This window comes from Ceratotherium simum, chromosome 32, assembly GCF_057802395.1.
Source record: "Ceratotherium simum simum isolate JZ-2026a chromosome 32, ASM5780239v1, whole genome shotgun sequence".
In the NCBI taxonomy this organism is placed as follows: domain Eukaryota; kingdom Metazoa; phylum Chordata; class Mammalia; order Perissodactyla; family Rhinocerotidae; genus Ceratotherium; species Ceratotherium simum.
This window is the reverse complement of record NC_141931.1, coordinates 9,058,409-9,076,311: the sequence shown is the minus strand read 5'-3', so window position 1 is coordinate 9,076,311 and position 17,903 is coordinate 9,058,409. Positions and strand designations below refer to the sequence as shown.

Here is a 17,903-nt window from a genome sequence, read left to right as displayed (position 1 = left end):
ATGGCTCCAGACATTGTCAAGTGTCCCCTGGGGAGCAAAATCGTCGCTGGTTGAGAACCACTGGTCTAGACAGAGTGTGTATTTCTATTTTTAATTTCTCAGATTAATACATAATACAGTTCATTATCCTCAGAGATAACATGGGAAGGAAAATACTCCGCACTGTCAGCTGTTATCCCCATCATTGAAAGTTTTTTCAGTTTGCCTTATTGAAACTGTATAAACTGTTGGTTGTAGAAAACCTGGGAGACTATCACACAGAAAAGGCATTGCTAGTTTAACCAGTAAGTTCCGTGCTGCCCTCTCCAGGGGTGTTCTAGCTGCAGCTCCGTTCTCCCTGTAAGTAATCAGGGCGGGGCCTATTTACTAAAGGCGGTGGGGCAGAGGCAGCGTCAGGCATTAGGGTGTGGGTCGCGATTGTGGCGCCTTTGGGTGGTACAATATCTTAGCAATATTACTCTCCAAGCCCCAATTTCTTGAGAGTACTTTTTCCTAAGGACCCTTTTGGATCAGGCTTTTATTGGGCTAAATATCTAGCTGTTACTTCCATGCCACTTAAAGCAAGAAGGGGCTAGTGGGGAGAGCTTCTGGAGACCTGGGCCATGTGTGATTTTGCTTCCTGAGAAAGACTTAGAACAATATGGAAAAAAGGTGGCTCAAGGTTCAGGAGCAGGACCACATACAGGCTGTTTTTAGCCTGTGCGGCCAGAGGTGTCCTCAGCCCCAGAGGCACCAGAACCCGTTGCAGTAATTCATGTGCTTTAATTAAAGTTTCACAGCTCCTGTGAGGCTTGTCAAGACATCATCTGGCTTCAGAGATGTGTATTAAATAGGTTAACAGTAATCCTGGAGGGGATTTTAGAACACAGAATAGAATGGTGGTGGACTACCTTTTATTGATTTTTCTCTTTTTGCTTTATTAAGCTTTTAGCTGTCCATTTAATGCTCCCTGCTAGATTACTTTACTGGGACTTCTTAACCTGAGGTCCGTGGGAGTTAGGGGGGTCTGTGAGCCCCTTAGGATTGTATGCAAAACTTTTTGTGTATTTGCACCTTTCTGGGGAAGGGTATCTGTAGCTTACAATACACTCTCAAAAGGTAATACGGCCCCCAGGAGCTTAAGACCCAGTCTTTCTTTGTCCTCTCTGTATCCTGATAACCACAGTACCTGGGCGGGGAAAGTCGGAATGCACACAACTGATGACTCAGATTTGAAAGGTCCAGAAAACAGAGCTGTGGTGGATTCTGGGATGTACCGCCCGGATCCCCTCTCAGCAAAGGACTCTCTGCCCGGCTGCTGAACCGCATATTGTTGGTAGAGAGCCTTCCGCTCTCAGCCCCTTCAAGGATGGCCTGGCTGCAGAGAATCCTCTCACCCGAGGCCATGGCCTTCTGAGGCAGCCCGCATCTGGGGACTGATAGGTGAAGGGCCGTTCTAGCCCCAAGGTGCACTAGGGGGTGGCTGCAGCTGTGGATGGGCCTGCATTCTGGAAACTTCTCCGTCTACTCAGTCCTGTTTCCCCCTCTCCCTTCCTCAGGCGTTGACCCCAGGGCATGCCTCAGTAGATATTCTGTACTTGAAACTTCTGAGTCTGCTTCACAGAGAACACCACCTGCGACAGAGTTCAGCAAAACCCAAACTAACTATAGGTCAAGCCTGACTTCATCAAAGAATCCAGATCAAAAACGAGCTTTATAATAAATAGATTTCTGTAAAATTGCTGTACTCATAGCATCCAGCTCAGCTGTAATGTCTAATCTTGCTCAAACAAGCCAGATCTATCCCACTCAGCAACCTCATTGGAGGGACCTACTCTCTTTGGTCTTGGCGCCATCCATTACTGTGTGGAAATTTTCCAGCACTGGAAAGGGGATATCATTGCCATTGATCGGGATGACAGGACTACTTAAGGTGGATTTGGCCCAGATCTCTTGAACTTGATTGTGCAAATAGTCCACTGGCATTGAATCCCACAAGTTCAGTTTACATAGCCAGACATTTGATCAGATGGCACAGATTATAAAATGCAGTTTTCACGTTAGTTACTAGGTCAAGGGTCCGAGTGTGATAAAAATCAGAGGAAGTAACTTTTATGATTCTCACAGAGACAAAGGAAATTATGAAAGCCTACTGTGGGAAAACTGTAACAAAACAGTCATTACAACACCAGCTCACTCGAATGATTCCTAGGGTCAGGCCACTAATGATTCTGGAACCATTCCTGGTTTCTGTGTGTTCCAAATCATTGAGCCAGCTACTGCTGTGGCTCTTTAGGGGATGGGCAGGAAGGTTGGTACCGAAAGAGATGTTTTTTCTTCACCCTAGGAGATGGCACTTTGGATGTGTCCATACTCATTATTAAAACAGACCTGGAAGTGAAGACTATAATAAGGGCTACCTACTGAGCTGGAGGAGATTTTGATAACCAGATGGTCATCCCTTCCATTGGTGAGGTCAAGGCCAAGGAGAACATCCATGAGAGCAAGAGGGCAGTAGGGCTTTTGAACGTGCTCTGAGCACCCTCTTCCAGCACCCACCACGCCTGGAGGAGGCCGCGTTCATCACCGAAGGAATCAACTTCCACACTTTCATTAGCTGTGCCCAATTTGCAAAAACCAAATGCTGCATTATTTTCTAGCACCCTCGATCCTGCACCAAGCCAGCCTGGATCAGTTGCAGGTCTAAGATGTCATCGTGGTGGGTCGCTCTCCACACATCCAAAGTTTCTGAAACTTCTGCCATGCTCCTTCAGCAGCAAGTAAATAAACAATAGCACGAACCCTGCATCATTTGCAATGCAACTTTGCAGGCTTCGATTTTATCCGGAGATAAATCTGAAATACTCAGGAGCTGCTGCTCGTGGATGTCAATTCTTTTCTCTTGATATTAAAACTGCTAATGAATTCATGACTGTTATGATCAAGCTTGAAACCGCCATTCCCAGCAAAGAGAGACAGATGTCACTCTGAGCCTGGTGCTCATTTGGGTTTATGAAGGCAGATGGCCAGTGGCCAAGAATGATGACCTGCTAAGCAAGTTGGAGCGACAGGCATCCCTCCTGCACTCTGCTGTTCCTTAGATGGAAGGCACCTTTGATGTTCGTGCCAATAGCATCGTCGACATGCTGGTAAGGAATACAAGAAAAGGGAACAGGATCGCAGTGGCCAGAGACAAAGGCCAGGAAACAGAAATGAGGCCGAATGGGGCCGGCCCGGTGACGCAAGCAGTTAAGTGCGCGCGCTCCACTGCAGCGGCCCAGGGTTTGCCAGTTCGGATCCCGGGCGTGCACTGACACACTGCTTGGCAAGCCATGCTGTGGCGGCGTCGCATATAAAGTGGAGGAAGATGGGCATGGATGTTAGCCCAGGGCCAGTCTTCCTCGGCAAAAAAAGAGGAGGATTGGCAGATGTTAGCACAGGGCTGATCTCCTCACAAAAAAAAAAAAAAGAAGAAGAAATGAGGCCGAAGATGAGTAGCAGAGAGCGCGAGATGCTCAGGAGCTCCTTCAGTCCCACGCATTCAGCCTGAAGGCCACTGTGGAAGGTGAGACTTCAAGGTAGTATCAGTAATGAGGACAAACCAGATTTTAGACAAGTGCAATAAAATCAAGTAATTTCAAGAACTGGATCACAGAGAAGGAAACATTCAAGCCTTAACAGAAGAGGCTAGTGGAGGTAAGAAACTGTGTTAGGCTGAAAAATGGCCCCACTAAAGGTGTCGATGTCCTAAACCTTGCAACCTGTGTTATGTTATATGTGGCAAAAAAGAGTCTTTGCGGATGTGATTAAGTTAAGGATGTTGAAATAGGGAGATCTTCCTGGATTATTTTATGGGCCCTGAATGCAATCACATGTATCCCTATAAGAGGGAGGTAGAGGGAGATTGACACACACACAAGAGAAGGCGATGTGAAGTTGGAGGAGAGAGATCTGAAGATGGCTACCTTAACGATTGGAGTGATGTGGCCTCAAGCCAAGGCCTGCCAACAGCCACCAGAAGCTGGAAGGGGTGAGGAAAGGCTTCTCCCCTAGAGTGTGTGGAGGGGGCACAGCCTTGCTGACACCTTAATTTCAGCTCAGTGAAACTGGTTTTGGACTTGTGGCCTCCAGAACTGTGAGAGAATTTCTGTTGATTTAAACCAGCAGGTCTGTGGTAATTTGTCACAGCAGCCACAGGAAACTAATTCAAACCCCATCGTTACATTGTCTCACATCAGTACAGGGAGAATGTGCCTGGAGAGGCTTCTCTCTCCCTCTGGAGGCGCCTTTTCTGGATCCACAGATCTGACAGGGAGACCAAAGAGAGGGTAAAGCAGAACACATTCCACAGTCTCAATAGTCGAAGGACCCAAACTTGCAGCAAGTCAATTCAGGGGCAGATGAAGATAAGATCTTATTTGAGTCTGTATGGATATATCGTTCAACATACTGAAAACTTGAATATGTGTACTGTTCTCAGGTAACAACGAGGAAATGCAATTCACATCCTGAAGAATTTTATGGGGAGAGAGAAGAGAGACAGAGGCTTCATGTGCATTTTAAGTAGTGAGTTTCTTCAGGACCAAACTGATGAAGCATCCATTCGTGTCCTTTAAACTTCATAATGATGCAGAGGAAGAGAGGAAAGAAGAGTCCCCTTCCCGCGAAGGTGCTGTTCAGAGCGGCTGAGCCTTTCTGCTCTTGGCTGTGAAGAGACCTTTGAACTGACCCCCCACGTTTCAAGTCACCTTTAGTATAGGAAAGTGGCCTCTCGTTCCATGTGCCCGTGGTTTAGAGGCAGTGCAGCCGTGGACCAGCAAAGGCTGTGCTTGTACCAAAACCCTTCTTAGGAGAAGCTTCCATGTGTGGCTTGCAGTAAATCAAGTGAATACCCCCACTTGATAGAGCAGTGTCTCCCAAACTTTGTGCATCAGAATCACCCAGCATGCTCTTTAAAAATGCATATTCCAGGGGCCGGCCTGGTGGTGTAGTGGTTAAGATCGTGCGTTCTGCTTCTGGCGGCCTGGGGTTTGCAGATTCGGATCCCAGGAGCAGACCTATGCACCACTCATCAAGCCACGCTGTGGCAGCATCCCATATAAAGTAGAGGAAGATGGGCATGGATGTTAGCCCAGGGCCCATCTTCCTCAGCAAAAAAGAGGAGGATTGGCAACAGGTGTTAGCTGAGGGCTGATCTTCCTCACAAAAAAAAATAATAATAAAAATAGAATAAAAATGCAGATTCCTGACCCCCATCATTAGAGATTCTGATTCACTATGTGTGAGGCCTCAGTCTGCATTTTCAAGAGTATTGATCTGACATGGTGGACAAGGGGTATATATTTAAGAAACACTAAGCTTGTCAGAGTTCTAACAAGCAAAGTGAAACACTTATTTTTAGAATTGTCAGAAGAGAAAAACAGAAGCACATTTTGAAATAGAAATAGAGCCTTCTGTATCCCACTGGAGAACTCTGTTCTTTCTACAACCTCTAGTTTTGGGAATAGAAGCTTCTCTGTTGTTAAAGTGAAACCACATTGACTATTTAAATTTATTTGCTTCCCTCATTTTTTCCAAACCAAGGTGATCCGTTGACAAGGTTTGATTTTCTCTTTAGAGACAAATTTTCCCACACTGGGGGTTTACTTGTACAGTCATGTAGTGCTTAACGACATTCTGAGAAATGCATCGTTAGGCAATTTCATCATTGCGCGAACATCACAGAGTGCGCTTACACAAACCTAGATGGTACAGCCTACTACACACCTAGGCTACATGGTACTAATCTTATAGGACCACTATCATATATGCAGTCTGTCATTGACCAAAACATCGTTATGCAGCACATGACTGTAATTTGTTTAAGGCTTCACATTATGAATTAGTATGAATAGGGGAAAAAGTATTTTATTCAAATCACATGTAGGGCCGGCCCTCTGGCTTGGCGGTTAAGTGTGCGCGCTCTGCTACTGGCGGCCTGGGTTCGGGTCCCGGGCGCGCGCCGTTGCACTGCTTCTCCGGCCATGCTGAGGCCGCGTCCCGCATACAGCAACTAGAAGGATGTGCAGCTATGACATACAACTATCTACTGGGGCTTTGGGGGAAAAAAAAAAGGAGGAGGATTGGCAATAGATATTAGCTCAGAGCTGGTCTTCCTCAGCAGAAAGAGGAGGATTAGCACGGATGTTAGCTCAGGGCTGATCTTCCTCACAAAAATAAATAAATAAATAAATAAATCACACATAATCTGGGTGAAAGGTACGTGGGGGGGTCGTTATATTATTGCATCTATTTTTGTCTATGCTTGAAATTTTTCATTACAAACATTCTGAAATCTAATGAAGGGAGAAAAAACCCCAGATGTCCTGAGGGGCTCGCTGAATCATCGCATCCTCTTGCAGGTGTGAAGAAGAGAGGTAGCCAGCTTTCAAGACCAAGGGCCTCCTCTCCTCACGCCATCTTGCCTGTGTGGCTTTCTCACCCCTCTCCCAGAAGCTGGGAAGTATGGCAGCTATTTCACAGCAGGAAGGAGCTTTCTGAAGGCGTGACTCCTTTTGGCACTTAGGCGATTTCATCTTAAAGATAGTGTGAGACTTTTCTGTAATCTGTAAATTTTGGTTCCAAACCATTATGCTGTGCTGTGGATAAGCAGTGGCAGTATTTTCCAGATATAAGCTGACACACATTAGAGCCTCATTGTATAGGAAAAAGTATATCAGATAAAATTATAAAGCATCCAAAATACCGTGTTTATCCTACAGAGGGGCTGTGTCACAATGCCAAATAACGTTCTAAGCAAGAGTCCTGATTTCCTCAGTTGATAATTTAGCCATGGCAAATGGCATTTTATATACGTGTAGAAGCTATGAAATTTCTAAATATTTTCAGAAATCTTTGTCTTTGTTTTAATATCTTCAAATTACACAAAACTCCAGTATCTCAGTGAGCGCTGCCCTTTTACTCCAACTTCCCAGCAGGAACCCCTGTCTGCTGACATAGTTTGTGATAATGGAAGTGGTGCCCAGCTTATGAATGCATGAGAAAGGCTAGAGGCCTTAACAGTTGTTTTAAGGTAAGTTCTGCTACTAACCAGTAGGAAGTGTGTATTTTATAGACTGAAATTTGGTTGAGAAGATATTCTAAAAAATAGCCTTTACATTTAAAAAAACAACTATAAAAGTCTCCATCTTTTCCTGTGCATTCAACTCAAATAAGATAGGGTCCAATAAATTTACCTGAAAAATATTTAAGGTCCAAGCTTCCTACTGTCGGTTCTGGGAGTGTCTCACTAAAGGATTCAGAGCAAGCTCTTTGAAGCCATCTCAACCACCATTTTCTCATTTGCTAAAGTGGTTTTATAGGACGATTTGTCCCTACTCTCTCTTGCTTTACTTCTCCTCCCTTGGAAGAATGTATTGTGATCTGGAACTATTTAGACTATTATGATTGTGACATATTAATAAATAATGAGCATCACTTTACATTGATTTCTGGGCTAAAAAGAGTTGGAAGGTTCTGAGGTTTGGTTTGAAAATCTTAGGTAAGAGTTGCTGGCAAAATACCGTATTTTAAAATTATATTTAAAGCAAGATCGGAAGATAATTATTCTTGCTGATTTAGTGTTTGTAGTTAAATTCCAGCATCTTTAATGTAGTTAAACTTCATTTTTCGTTGCTTTCTGCTAGATCGGAGGAATTAGAATGAGCGCTATCTCTTACAGATGTTCAGATTCGATTTTTAAAGAAAAAGTTATATTTCAGTATCCCTCTCACTTTTCTCCCCTCTAAGAGATAACGTGATGATATTTGAAAAATAAACTCTCGGAATAAGTGAAACATTTGGTTACCATGTGTCTGAGTCAGGGTATGTTTTAGGTTCCGAAATTCACATGGTTATTTCCTCAGTTTGATTTTCTTAGAATTCAGTTTTTAAAAATTCCCATGGATGATGGTGATGATGATAATCATGATGATTAAAAAGAAACTGGGGGACATTCTCTTTTAACTATAGAACTCACATCCACTATCTTCTTGAGAGTGCTTATCCCATATTTTGTGTTAAATCTGGGAAATAAAAGTTTAAATTTCTAATGCAAAGGTTAAATATGAATTAGAGAGTTTTTACAAAAATTCTACCTTTGCTACACATTTAAGAGTATTAAAAGCTTTGAACATCATGATCGTTGGTTCCTTAATAGAATTTTTTAGATTGCTTCTCACCTCTCTTCCCCGTCCATCCCTGAAATTCAATTGTAACCTAATTGTAAACTTGATCACCTGACCAAGGCCACTACTCTAGGACATAAAGATGATCCTTCAGCCTGAGGGACAGACTTCTGAGATGTTAATCTTCTTTTGTTGTTAGTCATACAAATTCTACTTCTTAATCTGGTGTCCATAAAACATAATCTTGGCAGGGTATCTCGTGTGTTTTTAAAATGTTCTCCAAATGATAGAAATAGCTCTGTAGGGAAGCCAATGTTTTTATACAGTTTCTCTTAGAGACAAAATTCTTTATCCTAGATCCGATGTCCAGTTTTCACAAGATGATTGCTGAGAAGGTTCTAGGCGGCGTCTGTGTTAAAAAGCATTGCTTTCTGTTAACTAGAGATGTGCAAGCCAGCCAGCGCTCCATAGCCTTAATTGCAGAAATGATCCACACTGCTAGTCTGGTTCACGACGACGTTATTGATGACGCGAGTTCTCGGAGAGGAAAACACACAGTTAATAAGATCTGGGGTGAAAAGAAGGTATGCTGTTCTGCTTTTTGAATCTTACCCAAGCCCATGCTCTTTGGATTGCATTTATTGTTCAGATTTGTCTCATTAAAAAGTAAAATATGCTTCTTCAAACGTGGTCTCCCAACTTTCAAAATAGTATTCATGTCTTGTCTGTGTACAGATATTTGATAATAGATAACACTGTAGAAAAGTAAACTTATTAGTTCTGGTTATTCACAGTTTTATATAGAATTCCTTTTGGTTATAAGGAAAGGGATTTTCTAGTTATCCAAAAAGCATTTATTTCATGAGGAATCATACATTTTCCTTTTGGGCTCGGATTACTCAGAATCCCTTCAATTTCTTAACCATTTGAGTGCCATGTGCAAGAGTGTCAAATCAAATAAATCAAAAAATATACGTATATATTTTTTATATATACGTTAAATCTTCTTATATATCTATCTGTATATCCCTCTGATACGTATGTATCAGGGGGTTACTGTTCTACCATGAAAATTTTACCTTTTTAAATAGAAGCTCTATATAATTGGGTTTGGTTCATATATCTATATTGTAAAGCATGTTTCCATGTTATTTTATTAGCATTTCCTAAAGGGGGTGTGCGAAATGGGGAATTTTCTTTGCGGATGTTTAAATCATGGGTAGAAGGATGGCAATGACGTTGAACAGATGAAAGTGAAGACGAGCAGGCCTGTGAAGGGCAGGCATCTCCCATGACACACCCCTCCGTTGGCCGTCCTGCCCCTCTGAGGCGCGCGCAGAACAGTAACGCGGGCAGGGTCTCCCTCCTCACCGTCCCTCGCGCGGTATTTACAGTACCTGGTTCCCTCCCGTTATTCAAGCGCCCTTATTAAAAGAAGAAATATATGTTAACTGTCATCTTCACACGCTGTTTGCTTACGACTTGGTTGTGCAACCGAGTCCTGCGATTTCATTTGTAAGCCTTTTATTTCACATTTTAGATTAAAGGGTTGTGTGTCCTATTGACAGAATTCCGTACATCAGAGGGTTGGTAAAAAGAGGGTGGAGTTTCGTTTTGGAGAGGTCGTGGGTGAGTTATGACGTGTCCCTGTGGTCAACTGGCCATCTTGAGGGCCTGTCCTACAGCCTGACTTGGGCCGGGGAGGAGGATTAGAGGAACGAATTCAGGTCTTCTCCTTGGCTCTCGTGACCTCTTGTGGCGGCCTCTGCTGTGGGGCCTCTCCGAGTGCAGGTGAAGAACATGTGTACCCCTGTCTCCTCCTCTTTCCCCTGTGAGGCTGGGCTGCCCTGCTCAGGCCCACCTGCCAGGCTCCTCCCCTTTTCTGCCTCTGAACCGGAACTCCTGAGTCCCTGATTCAAACCTCCATTCACCCAGTGCCTCCTCCGTCAGCCCTCCTTACCCTGCCTGGTTCCCAGCCCTCGCTTCCTATAAGCCCTCACCCCGGCCGTCCCCAATCTGGTGGCTTCAGTTTTTTCAGTTTTGGCCTCTGGAATCCTCGGGGCCAGAAAAGGAAAGAGGTAAAGGCCTAGAGATCCTCCGCCCTGAGCTGCTAATGACGCAGGGGCTGAGGGACGGATATATGTGTGTGGGTGTCTATCTCCAGATGTACAAGGACTTTATAAATGTGTATTTATATTTATATCGAGATATAACATGTTATAAAATGATGATTAATTGGTAAACATACTGAGCATCACTAATTTTAAATACTAGAGAATTAACAGACAATAAAAACTTAAAATGTGGTTATGTTGAAAATACTACAAATTAAAATTGCTATGAACTTGAGCATTTATAATTAATTACTCTATAACATAATGCTTATGCATAGCTTTAAATATGCAAATTATTATATTTGATTACAGCATATAATTCAGTTATGTATAATTTATAATCAGTTGCGAATACAGCATGGACATCGACTCACAATCTAAAAAAGATTGGAAAAACACAATCTAGTGTTCAGTGAAAAAAATATTTTGGCTAGGAATGAGGGGCAGTGTAATCTAATGCAAAGAGCATTGAACTTGGAATCAAGATTCCATGGAGAAAAGCATGTATTGTGCCCCGCACTGGAGTGTGCTAAGTACTGGCTGAGAGAATTCGCAGTCCGTGCCCTCAAGGAGGCTGGTAAACAGGAAATCAGTGATGGGGTGGAAAGTGCAAGGGCAGCACTATGCAGGGCATGTTGTGCTCACACAGCAGAGAGGCATCGAGCAGACTGAGGGATCTGAGTGGACTTCCTGGAGGTGCCATCTGAGCTAGTTATGCAAGTGAGTCTGCTAAATGAAGAAGGGGAAGGACTTTGAGCAGAAGAAACAGTAAGTGGAAAGGCACAAAAACGTGGTTTGAGGAAAGAGTGAATGGTCCAGCCTAACTAAACTGAAGGCGGCTGTGCTTTGGTGGGGCCAAGGGATGAAGAGAGAGGGTGAGATCCTTTCCATCTCCAGGCATTTGTTTCTTCAGCTCTGAGCTGGAGAGAGAGGCTAGCTAATCGCTGAGAGCCAGTCCAGTGCAAACAATGTCCCAAATCTGTAACTAATTACATAATCCTGCTGAAGAAAGGAAGGGAAGACACTTACATCCAAGATGACCCCTCCCTCCCGATCCAATCTGTATTTATCTTCTGAGACGACAACTTCATTGTTGGCCCCACTGCTCTGATAATTTTCTCTGAGCATGGTTTTTTCCTTTTTCTTTTCTAGGCTGTTCTTGCTGGAGATTTAATTCTTTCTGCAGCGTCTATAGCTCTGGCACGAATTGGAAATACAACTGTTATATCTATTTTATCCCAAGTTATTGAAGATTTGGTGCGTGGTAGGTTAATTCTGACTTTTCTTCTTTTTTATTCAATCTTAGTATTCAGCCAGGCAATAAAACCGTATCTCAAATGACCCCTTTCCTTCTTTCTAGGTGAATTTCTTCAGCTAGGGTCAAAAGAAAATGAGAATGAAAGATTTGCACACTACCTGGAAAAGACCTTCAAGAAGACTGCCAGTCTGATAGCTAACAGTTGTAAAGCAGTATGTACGTTCTGTCTTCTTTCAAGTTAAAAAAAATCCTCATAGCTCTTTCTTGGGAGCTAATTCTCCCAGAAAAATTTCACTGGAGAACCTTAAAATAGTAACCAAAACCCCAAGAGGTCATTGAGAGAAGTTCATCCCCGAACAACGGAGAACTTCTGCTGTGGTTTCCATTTTTGCTGTATTTTCCTCTGCAGACATTAACTTTTCATCTTTCCTCCCAAGAATTGAATCAAAATAAGCTTATATATTCCCCAGTCTAATTTCCAAACTGTGTAACATTTTGAACATCTCATAAGTAATTTGTTGTCCCACACACTATTTCTGACATCTTGCATTTAAAAAGTTATGAAATGCTGTGTTCTTAAATATAATATTTACCCAGGAGAAAACTTCTAGCTATGAGATTGTACTAGTCTAGTGTTCTTTGTCCTTTTTATGAGTAGTAGATCCTCCCAGTATTTTTACATGAAATATAAACAAGCCATTTTTCTTCAGGGTAGAAATTGAGTGTGAACCATAACTTTTTTCTTTCCCTTGCTTTCTCCCTGGCCTTCCCTTCACTCTCCACATAGTTTTCTTTTTTTGAAAGTCAGTTAGTATTATCCTTAATCTGTAGACGAAAATATGGTATTCAGTGCTGGCTTGTGAATGAGAGACAGTTCCCTCCATAGACTTGTTCATCGGACTGTGTCTCAGCCTAACAGATGTAACAGAGACGACACCTGGGCAAGAAAGAGTCCCTTGTAATAAAGTAACAAGCAAGGAAGCCCCTAAGGGCAGATGTCGCTTGCGGTCATGATACACTTTTAACAGCATTACCGTTGAAGAGAGCCTTTTCTCAGGCCTCTCAGGTGAAGAAGTCCCTTGCCAATAGTGTCTCTGTTTTGAAAAGTGTCAAGAAATGTATAATCGTGAGCCAGAAAGGAACCAGGACAACATTTTCTTCCTAAAACAACCTAATTGAAACCCTAAGGAATGTGAATTATGTAGAACTTGCTGGCCACAATCTTGGCCATTTTTGTCTTTATTATTAAAAGGGCTGTTATTTTTTTATTTCCAAGAAATTGCAAGTGTGCTTTTTTAAAATAGAGACAGCTAAAAATATGATAGACGCTGGAATGCTAATTAAAAGAATGTTTCACAAAGCTGTTACATTAATCCTTCCTTGATCCTCTGACCCTTGTTGGCCAACATCTCCATGAAGTTTGAGATCCATCCTCATAAGGCACACTGGTGTGTTCAGTGACGCTCATTGATGATTTCACAAGCTTGAGGCTGCAGTTCAAAGGCCTAGCAGGTAGTGGGACTGTTCGAAGTTGAAACACTGGAGTCATTGTCCACACAAAGTGGACATCCCCAGACAGGCAGCAGTGCCACACTGGAGCCACAACAGGAGCTAATGTACTCGGGGATCAGATCCTACGAAGGGGCCCAGGAGATGGACCTGAGTCATCAAGGAAAGGCTTAATTGTGGTCACTATCCTCTGCTTAAGAAGCCAAAGGCATGATAGCCCATGTGTTCATTTATAAAGAGCACCTCGCTCTTCACAGATTAGCAAGTTAGCAAGAAACATGTATATTAACATGGCACAACCCTTATTAAAAACAAAATGTTTTATGCTGTCCACTAGGAGGCATGCTGGCATCATCTCGGAACTACCCACTTTTCATATGATTTATTCCTAAACTCCAGTGCTGTTAGAATAATAAAGCAACATCATAGTGTGAGCTCTCTGAATAAAAGTTTCTATATTGAAGTGCCTATGGGTAGAAATAATCCAGAGGTGTTATATATTCAAAATTGCTATTTTTATGTAGTCCTGGTATCTAAAATGCAAAGACATGTGGGCTCCAAAAGAATGCATGCAAAGCAAATTAGAGATGCCAAAAATAGCGGATAAGGGGAATTTAAATATCAGAATTATTATAGAAGAACTAGTGGAATTCCGTGATGTTACGGGAATTTGAAGGAAAGTTAGCAGCTTATAATTCATTCTGATGGTGTCTAAGGACACCATTTCTTCCCCTCCTTCCCCTTCTCCTTTAAACCACTCTGTATTTTTAATGGAAAGAGTATTAAAATCTGACTGTCTAGAATTGTTTTGTGACACTGATATTAAAATAGAAGTAATCTTAAAAGATGATTGGCTATTTATTTATATACAGTCATGAGAGTACATTCTGTAGCTTACCAATGACGGCTATGACTTGTTCCCTGGAAAATCTGACGGGAATGAGACCTGAGATATCCAGTGTCATTCGGTCAGACAGTGGCTGTGCTGGGATTTGAACCCAGAACTACGTATGGTAATCTTGGGTTCATTTGTTTTTCCTTTTTTTCCCCCTGAACTTCTTTTCTCTCCAATGCTGCATATGGCCTGGAATCAATGGGCTGTCTTCCTATTCATTTTCAAAGCTACAGAGTGCATCATGGAATTTTGTTTTGTGGGTCATATTTGCAGAACACTCTTATTGTTGGTTATGATATTCTTATCTAATCTGCAGATACACATTATTCAGATTTTGTCAGTTGTCATAATACTGTTATAACAAAAGGGAAAAAAATTTTCCTGGTCCAGGATCTCGTGTTGCACTTAGTTGTCATGACTTTTTAGTCTCTTTTAATCTGGAGTTGTTCCTCAGTCTTTCTTTGTTCTTAAATTACCTTGATAATTTGAAGAGCACAGGCCAGTTATGTTGTTGAGCCTCTCAAGTTGGATTTGCCTGATATTTCTCGAGATTAGACACAGGTTATGAATTTTGGGCAGGAATACAGAAGTGATGCTGTCTTCTCAGTTCATCACATCAGGGGCATATGATGTCCCTTTATCTACTGATGATGGCCACATTAGTCACTTGATTACGGAGGCGCCTGCCAGGTTTCTTCACTTTAAAGTTACTATTTTTCCCTATTTGGGGGAAGTATTTTGAGATTATGTCAGTAATTCTGTTTCTTATCAAACCCTCACTCTCTGGGCATAAATAGCATCTATTTATGATTCTTTGCTGAGGCTGTCATCACTCTGATGGTTGCCAAGTGACGGTTTTCTTTATTCCATCATTCTATGTCACGCTTCTACAGTAGAGTTGGTATTCTATTTTAAGGAAGACCATATCTGTATAGACTCATGGATTCCTATTTTACTCTATGGATTATAGCTGTTTATTGTTATTTATTTTAATGCTCAGTTGTCCCCATTTGGCCAGCAGGGAAAGCCCTTTAACCTGGTTCCTGTGCCTTTTTAACATATCCCTATCATTCTGTCCGCCCTTCCTTAATTTCTGGCAGGAGAGGTTCCAGGTTCATCTTGTCCTTCCCTGCGCTGGGATCTATCATTTCTCCCCAGGAGCTCTGGTTCCTTTTGGTGGAGAATGGCATTTAGAAACCAAGACCTGGGTTCTAGGCCCTCCCAATGGACAGACTGGGAAATTTATGTGTGTATGATATATGTGTGTGGATATGCATATGTCTGTGTCTTTCTGTATCCATTTTTGTTTATTCAAAACCATGAGGCAGCATACTGATAGCTCATACCACAGGGTTCGTGATTTATTCTAGCATTCTGGCTTCCCACATTTGTAACTCCCTTTCCCAACAGTAAGAAACTTGGCTCCTATTCCCCATGATATATTTATTTGCCCAATCCAAGAATATATCATAGGGGTTTAAAAATGGCTAACTCATATCTCTGTGAAAAACCTAGTAGTTCAGGATTTGTTTATAGTTCCTTTTGTCTTTAGCCTGAGGGTAATATAGTCAGAGTTCTGTGTTCAGAAGTTACCTTTCTCCCCAGGTCAGTGTGGTTATGTTATTATTTGAAATATAGTTCAGTTCTTTTTTGTTCCATTTTAGGGGTTCCCATTCTTACTGATTTTGTGTTTCAGTTTTGAGGTTATTGTTGTTTTGAGTGTATGACATTACAAACTATACAAAAAGGTACCTGCCCCCATCATCCCCTTTTACCCAGATCCTACTCCCCATCCTTCTCACCCACGCTGTAACTAACCAGTCTCAGTTTCTGGTTCCTCTTTCCTGTGTTTCTTTTTACATAAATGAGCAGACACATATATGTTTTTCCCCTTCTTTCTTACAGCAAAATAGTATATAGTACTACTTTTTGTTTTGCTTTTGCACCTTGCTTTCTTCAGTTAATGATATATTATGGAAGTCATTTCATGTTGGTTTGTAGACTCTTCCTTATCTTTGAAGCAGCTGTGTCGTATCCCATTGTGTGGACGTGCCATGGTTTACTCAGCCACTCCTACCTATGTGCATTTAGGTTTCCAATGTTATACGATTACAGATGCTATGACAGGACTAACCTTGTGTGAATGTATTTTTGTATTGTTAGCAGTGTACCTTCAGGGTGTATTTCAAGGTAACTGTCTGTGTGGTTTTGTTAGGTACTACCAAGCTTCCCTCCATCAGGGTTGTACCATTATGCATTTCCACCAGCGGTTTATGAGAGTATCTGCCTGTTTTCCCACAGCCTGACTGGATGTGGTGTTAGACTTTAATTTTTGCCAATCTGATAGATGAGAAATGGTATTACAGTGTTTTAACTTACATCTCTGCTTTCTGAGTGAAGTTGAACATCTTTTCAGGTGCTTGAGGACTTTTATATCTTTAATTTTGTGAATTGTCTTGTTCATATCTTTTGCCCATTTTTCTAGTGGGTGTTTGGTCTTTTTTCTGCTCAGTTTTTAAGAGCGTTTTATATATTAAGAATATTCACTCAGGGCCGGCCCGGTGGCGCAAGCGGTTAAGTGCGCGCGCTCCGCTGCGGTGTCCCGGGGTTCGCTGGTTCACATCCCAGGCGCACACCGACGCACCGCTTGTTAAGCCATGCTGTGGCGGCGTCCCATATAAAGTAGGGGAAGATGGGCACGGATGTTAGGCTGGTCTTCCTCACACACACAAAAAAAGAATATTCACTCTTTGTCTCTGATACTATGATGCATATGTTTTCTCCCAATATTTCAGTTGGTTTTTGACAACAACCTGTTTTGATATTTTTTATGTAATAGTAGAGCTCCAGTAATCTCCACTATTTTTAATAAATAAGACCACAATGTATATATGTATCAGAATATATCTCTTAACTTACAGTGGTGCAAACACACACTTCAAGATAGAGATGCTTGATAAATATCAAGTCCTCTGCCTCTGCCATGCCTACAGGACTTAGTAATCTTTTTGAGACAAGGCTTATGAGAACCTTGAGAGAGGTGTGGACCTTCCCCGAAAAGATGCACATGGCCTGGCTGTGGACCTGCTTCAAACAGAACAGTTAGCCGAGCTCCACTTTTACTTAGTCATTCTTTGTACTCCACCCACTTCCAGAAAGATATGAGGCACCTCTCCTCTGAGGCTAAGAACAAGCAGTGTTCATTTCACGCCAGCACACCTCCTTTCTGGTCTTTGTGTTGCATTGCTTCTGGTTTTCCTGGTTGTGGTAGGACAGATCCAGACAGGGCTGGGGGAGCAGGATTCTCTGCGGGGGGTGAGGAGTGGTCTTTACACGGCAGTAGTTGAAATCTGAGCCAGAAGTGTCCCTTCACAGCCTGTGAGGCAGAAGCTGCCCACTGAGAAGTAGCTCATCTCTGTGTTAGCACACGTGAGCTAGATGCGAGTGATGCAGACATACTTCCGAGTTCTCTGCTTACTTGGGTGCATTCCTTGACTTCTTTGAGCTTCCATTTTGTTGCCCATGAGAAGCCCCATAGCAAAGTGGTGAAGAGTCTCTGGAGCCAGACCATTTTGGTTCAAATTGATTCCACCATTTCCCAGCCATGTAACACCTGGTACCCTCTGTCCTCGGGTCCTGCTCATTGGTGAGTTACTAGGTGAGAAAGCTCAGAATAGTACCTGGCACACAGTGAGTGCTCGGGGATTGTTAGCTCTTATCATCAACCACAACAGAAATATTTATGGGATGTTGTGAGGTTTAACTAAGATCATGTCAAGTGCTCATCATATGTACTCCACCACTTTTAATTCATTGAGTTTAGAAACAGAATGTCGTTTTTAAAAATCTTTTACTTTTCAGGAGGAAGAAGTTTGTATTTCTGTGCTGCTTTGTTGAGGAATGTTGAGGAAACAGCAGTCCCCTCTCTATAGGATTGCTTTTTGGGTTATTTCTGCCTAGTAAAGGGGTATCATTGTGTTGTG

The 17,903-nt window shown here is 42.3% G+C and overlaps 1 protein-coding gene across 1 annotated transcript in view; it reads left to right on the top strand.

Moving 5' to 3' along the window:
• Window positions 1-17,903, top strand: part of PDSS1 (decaprenyl diphosphate synthase subunit 1) — a 41,141-nt gene that overhangs the window by 9,335 nt on the left and 13,903 nt on the right. Inside the window, exons 5-7 of the mRNA XM_087420685.1 lie at window positions 8,587-8,728; window positions 11,411-11,522; window positions 11,619-11,728. Coding sequence (XP_087276811.1) covers window positions 8,587-8,728; window positions 11,411-11,522; window positions 11,619-11,728 — 364 coding nt within the window. The remainder of the gene's footprint in view (window positions 1-8,586; window positions 8,729-11,410; window positions 11,523-11,618; window positions 11,729-17,903) is intronic.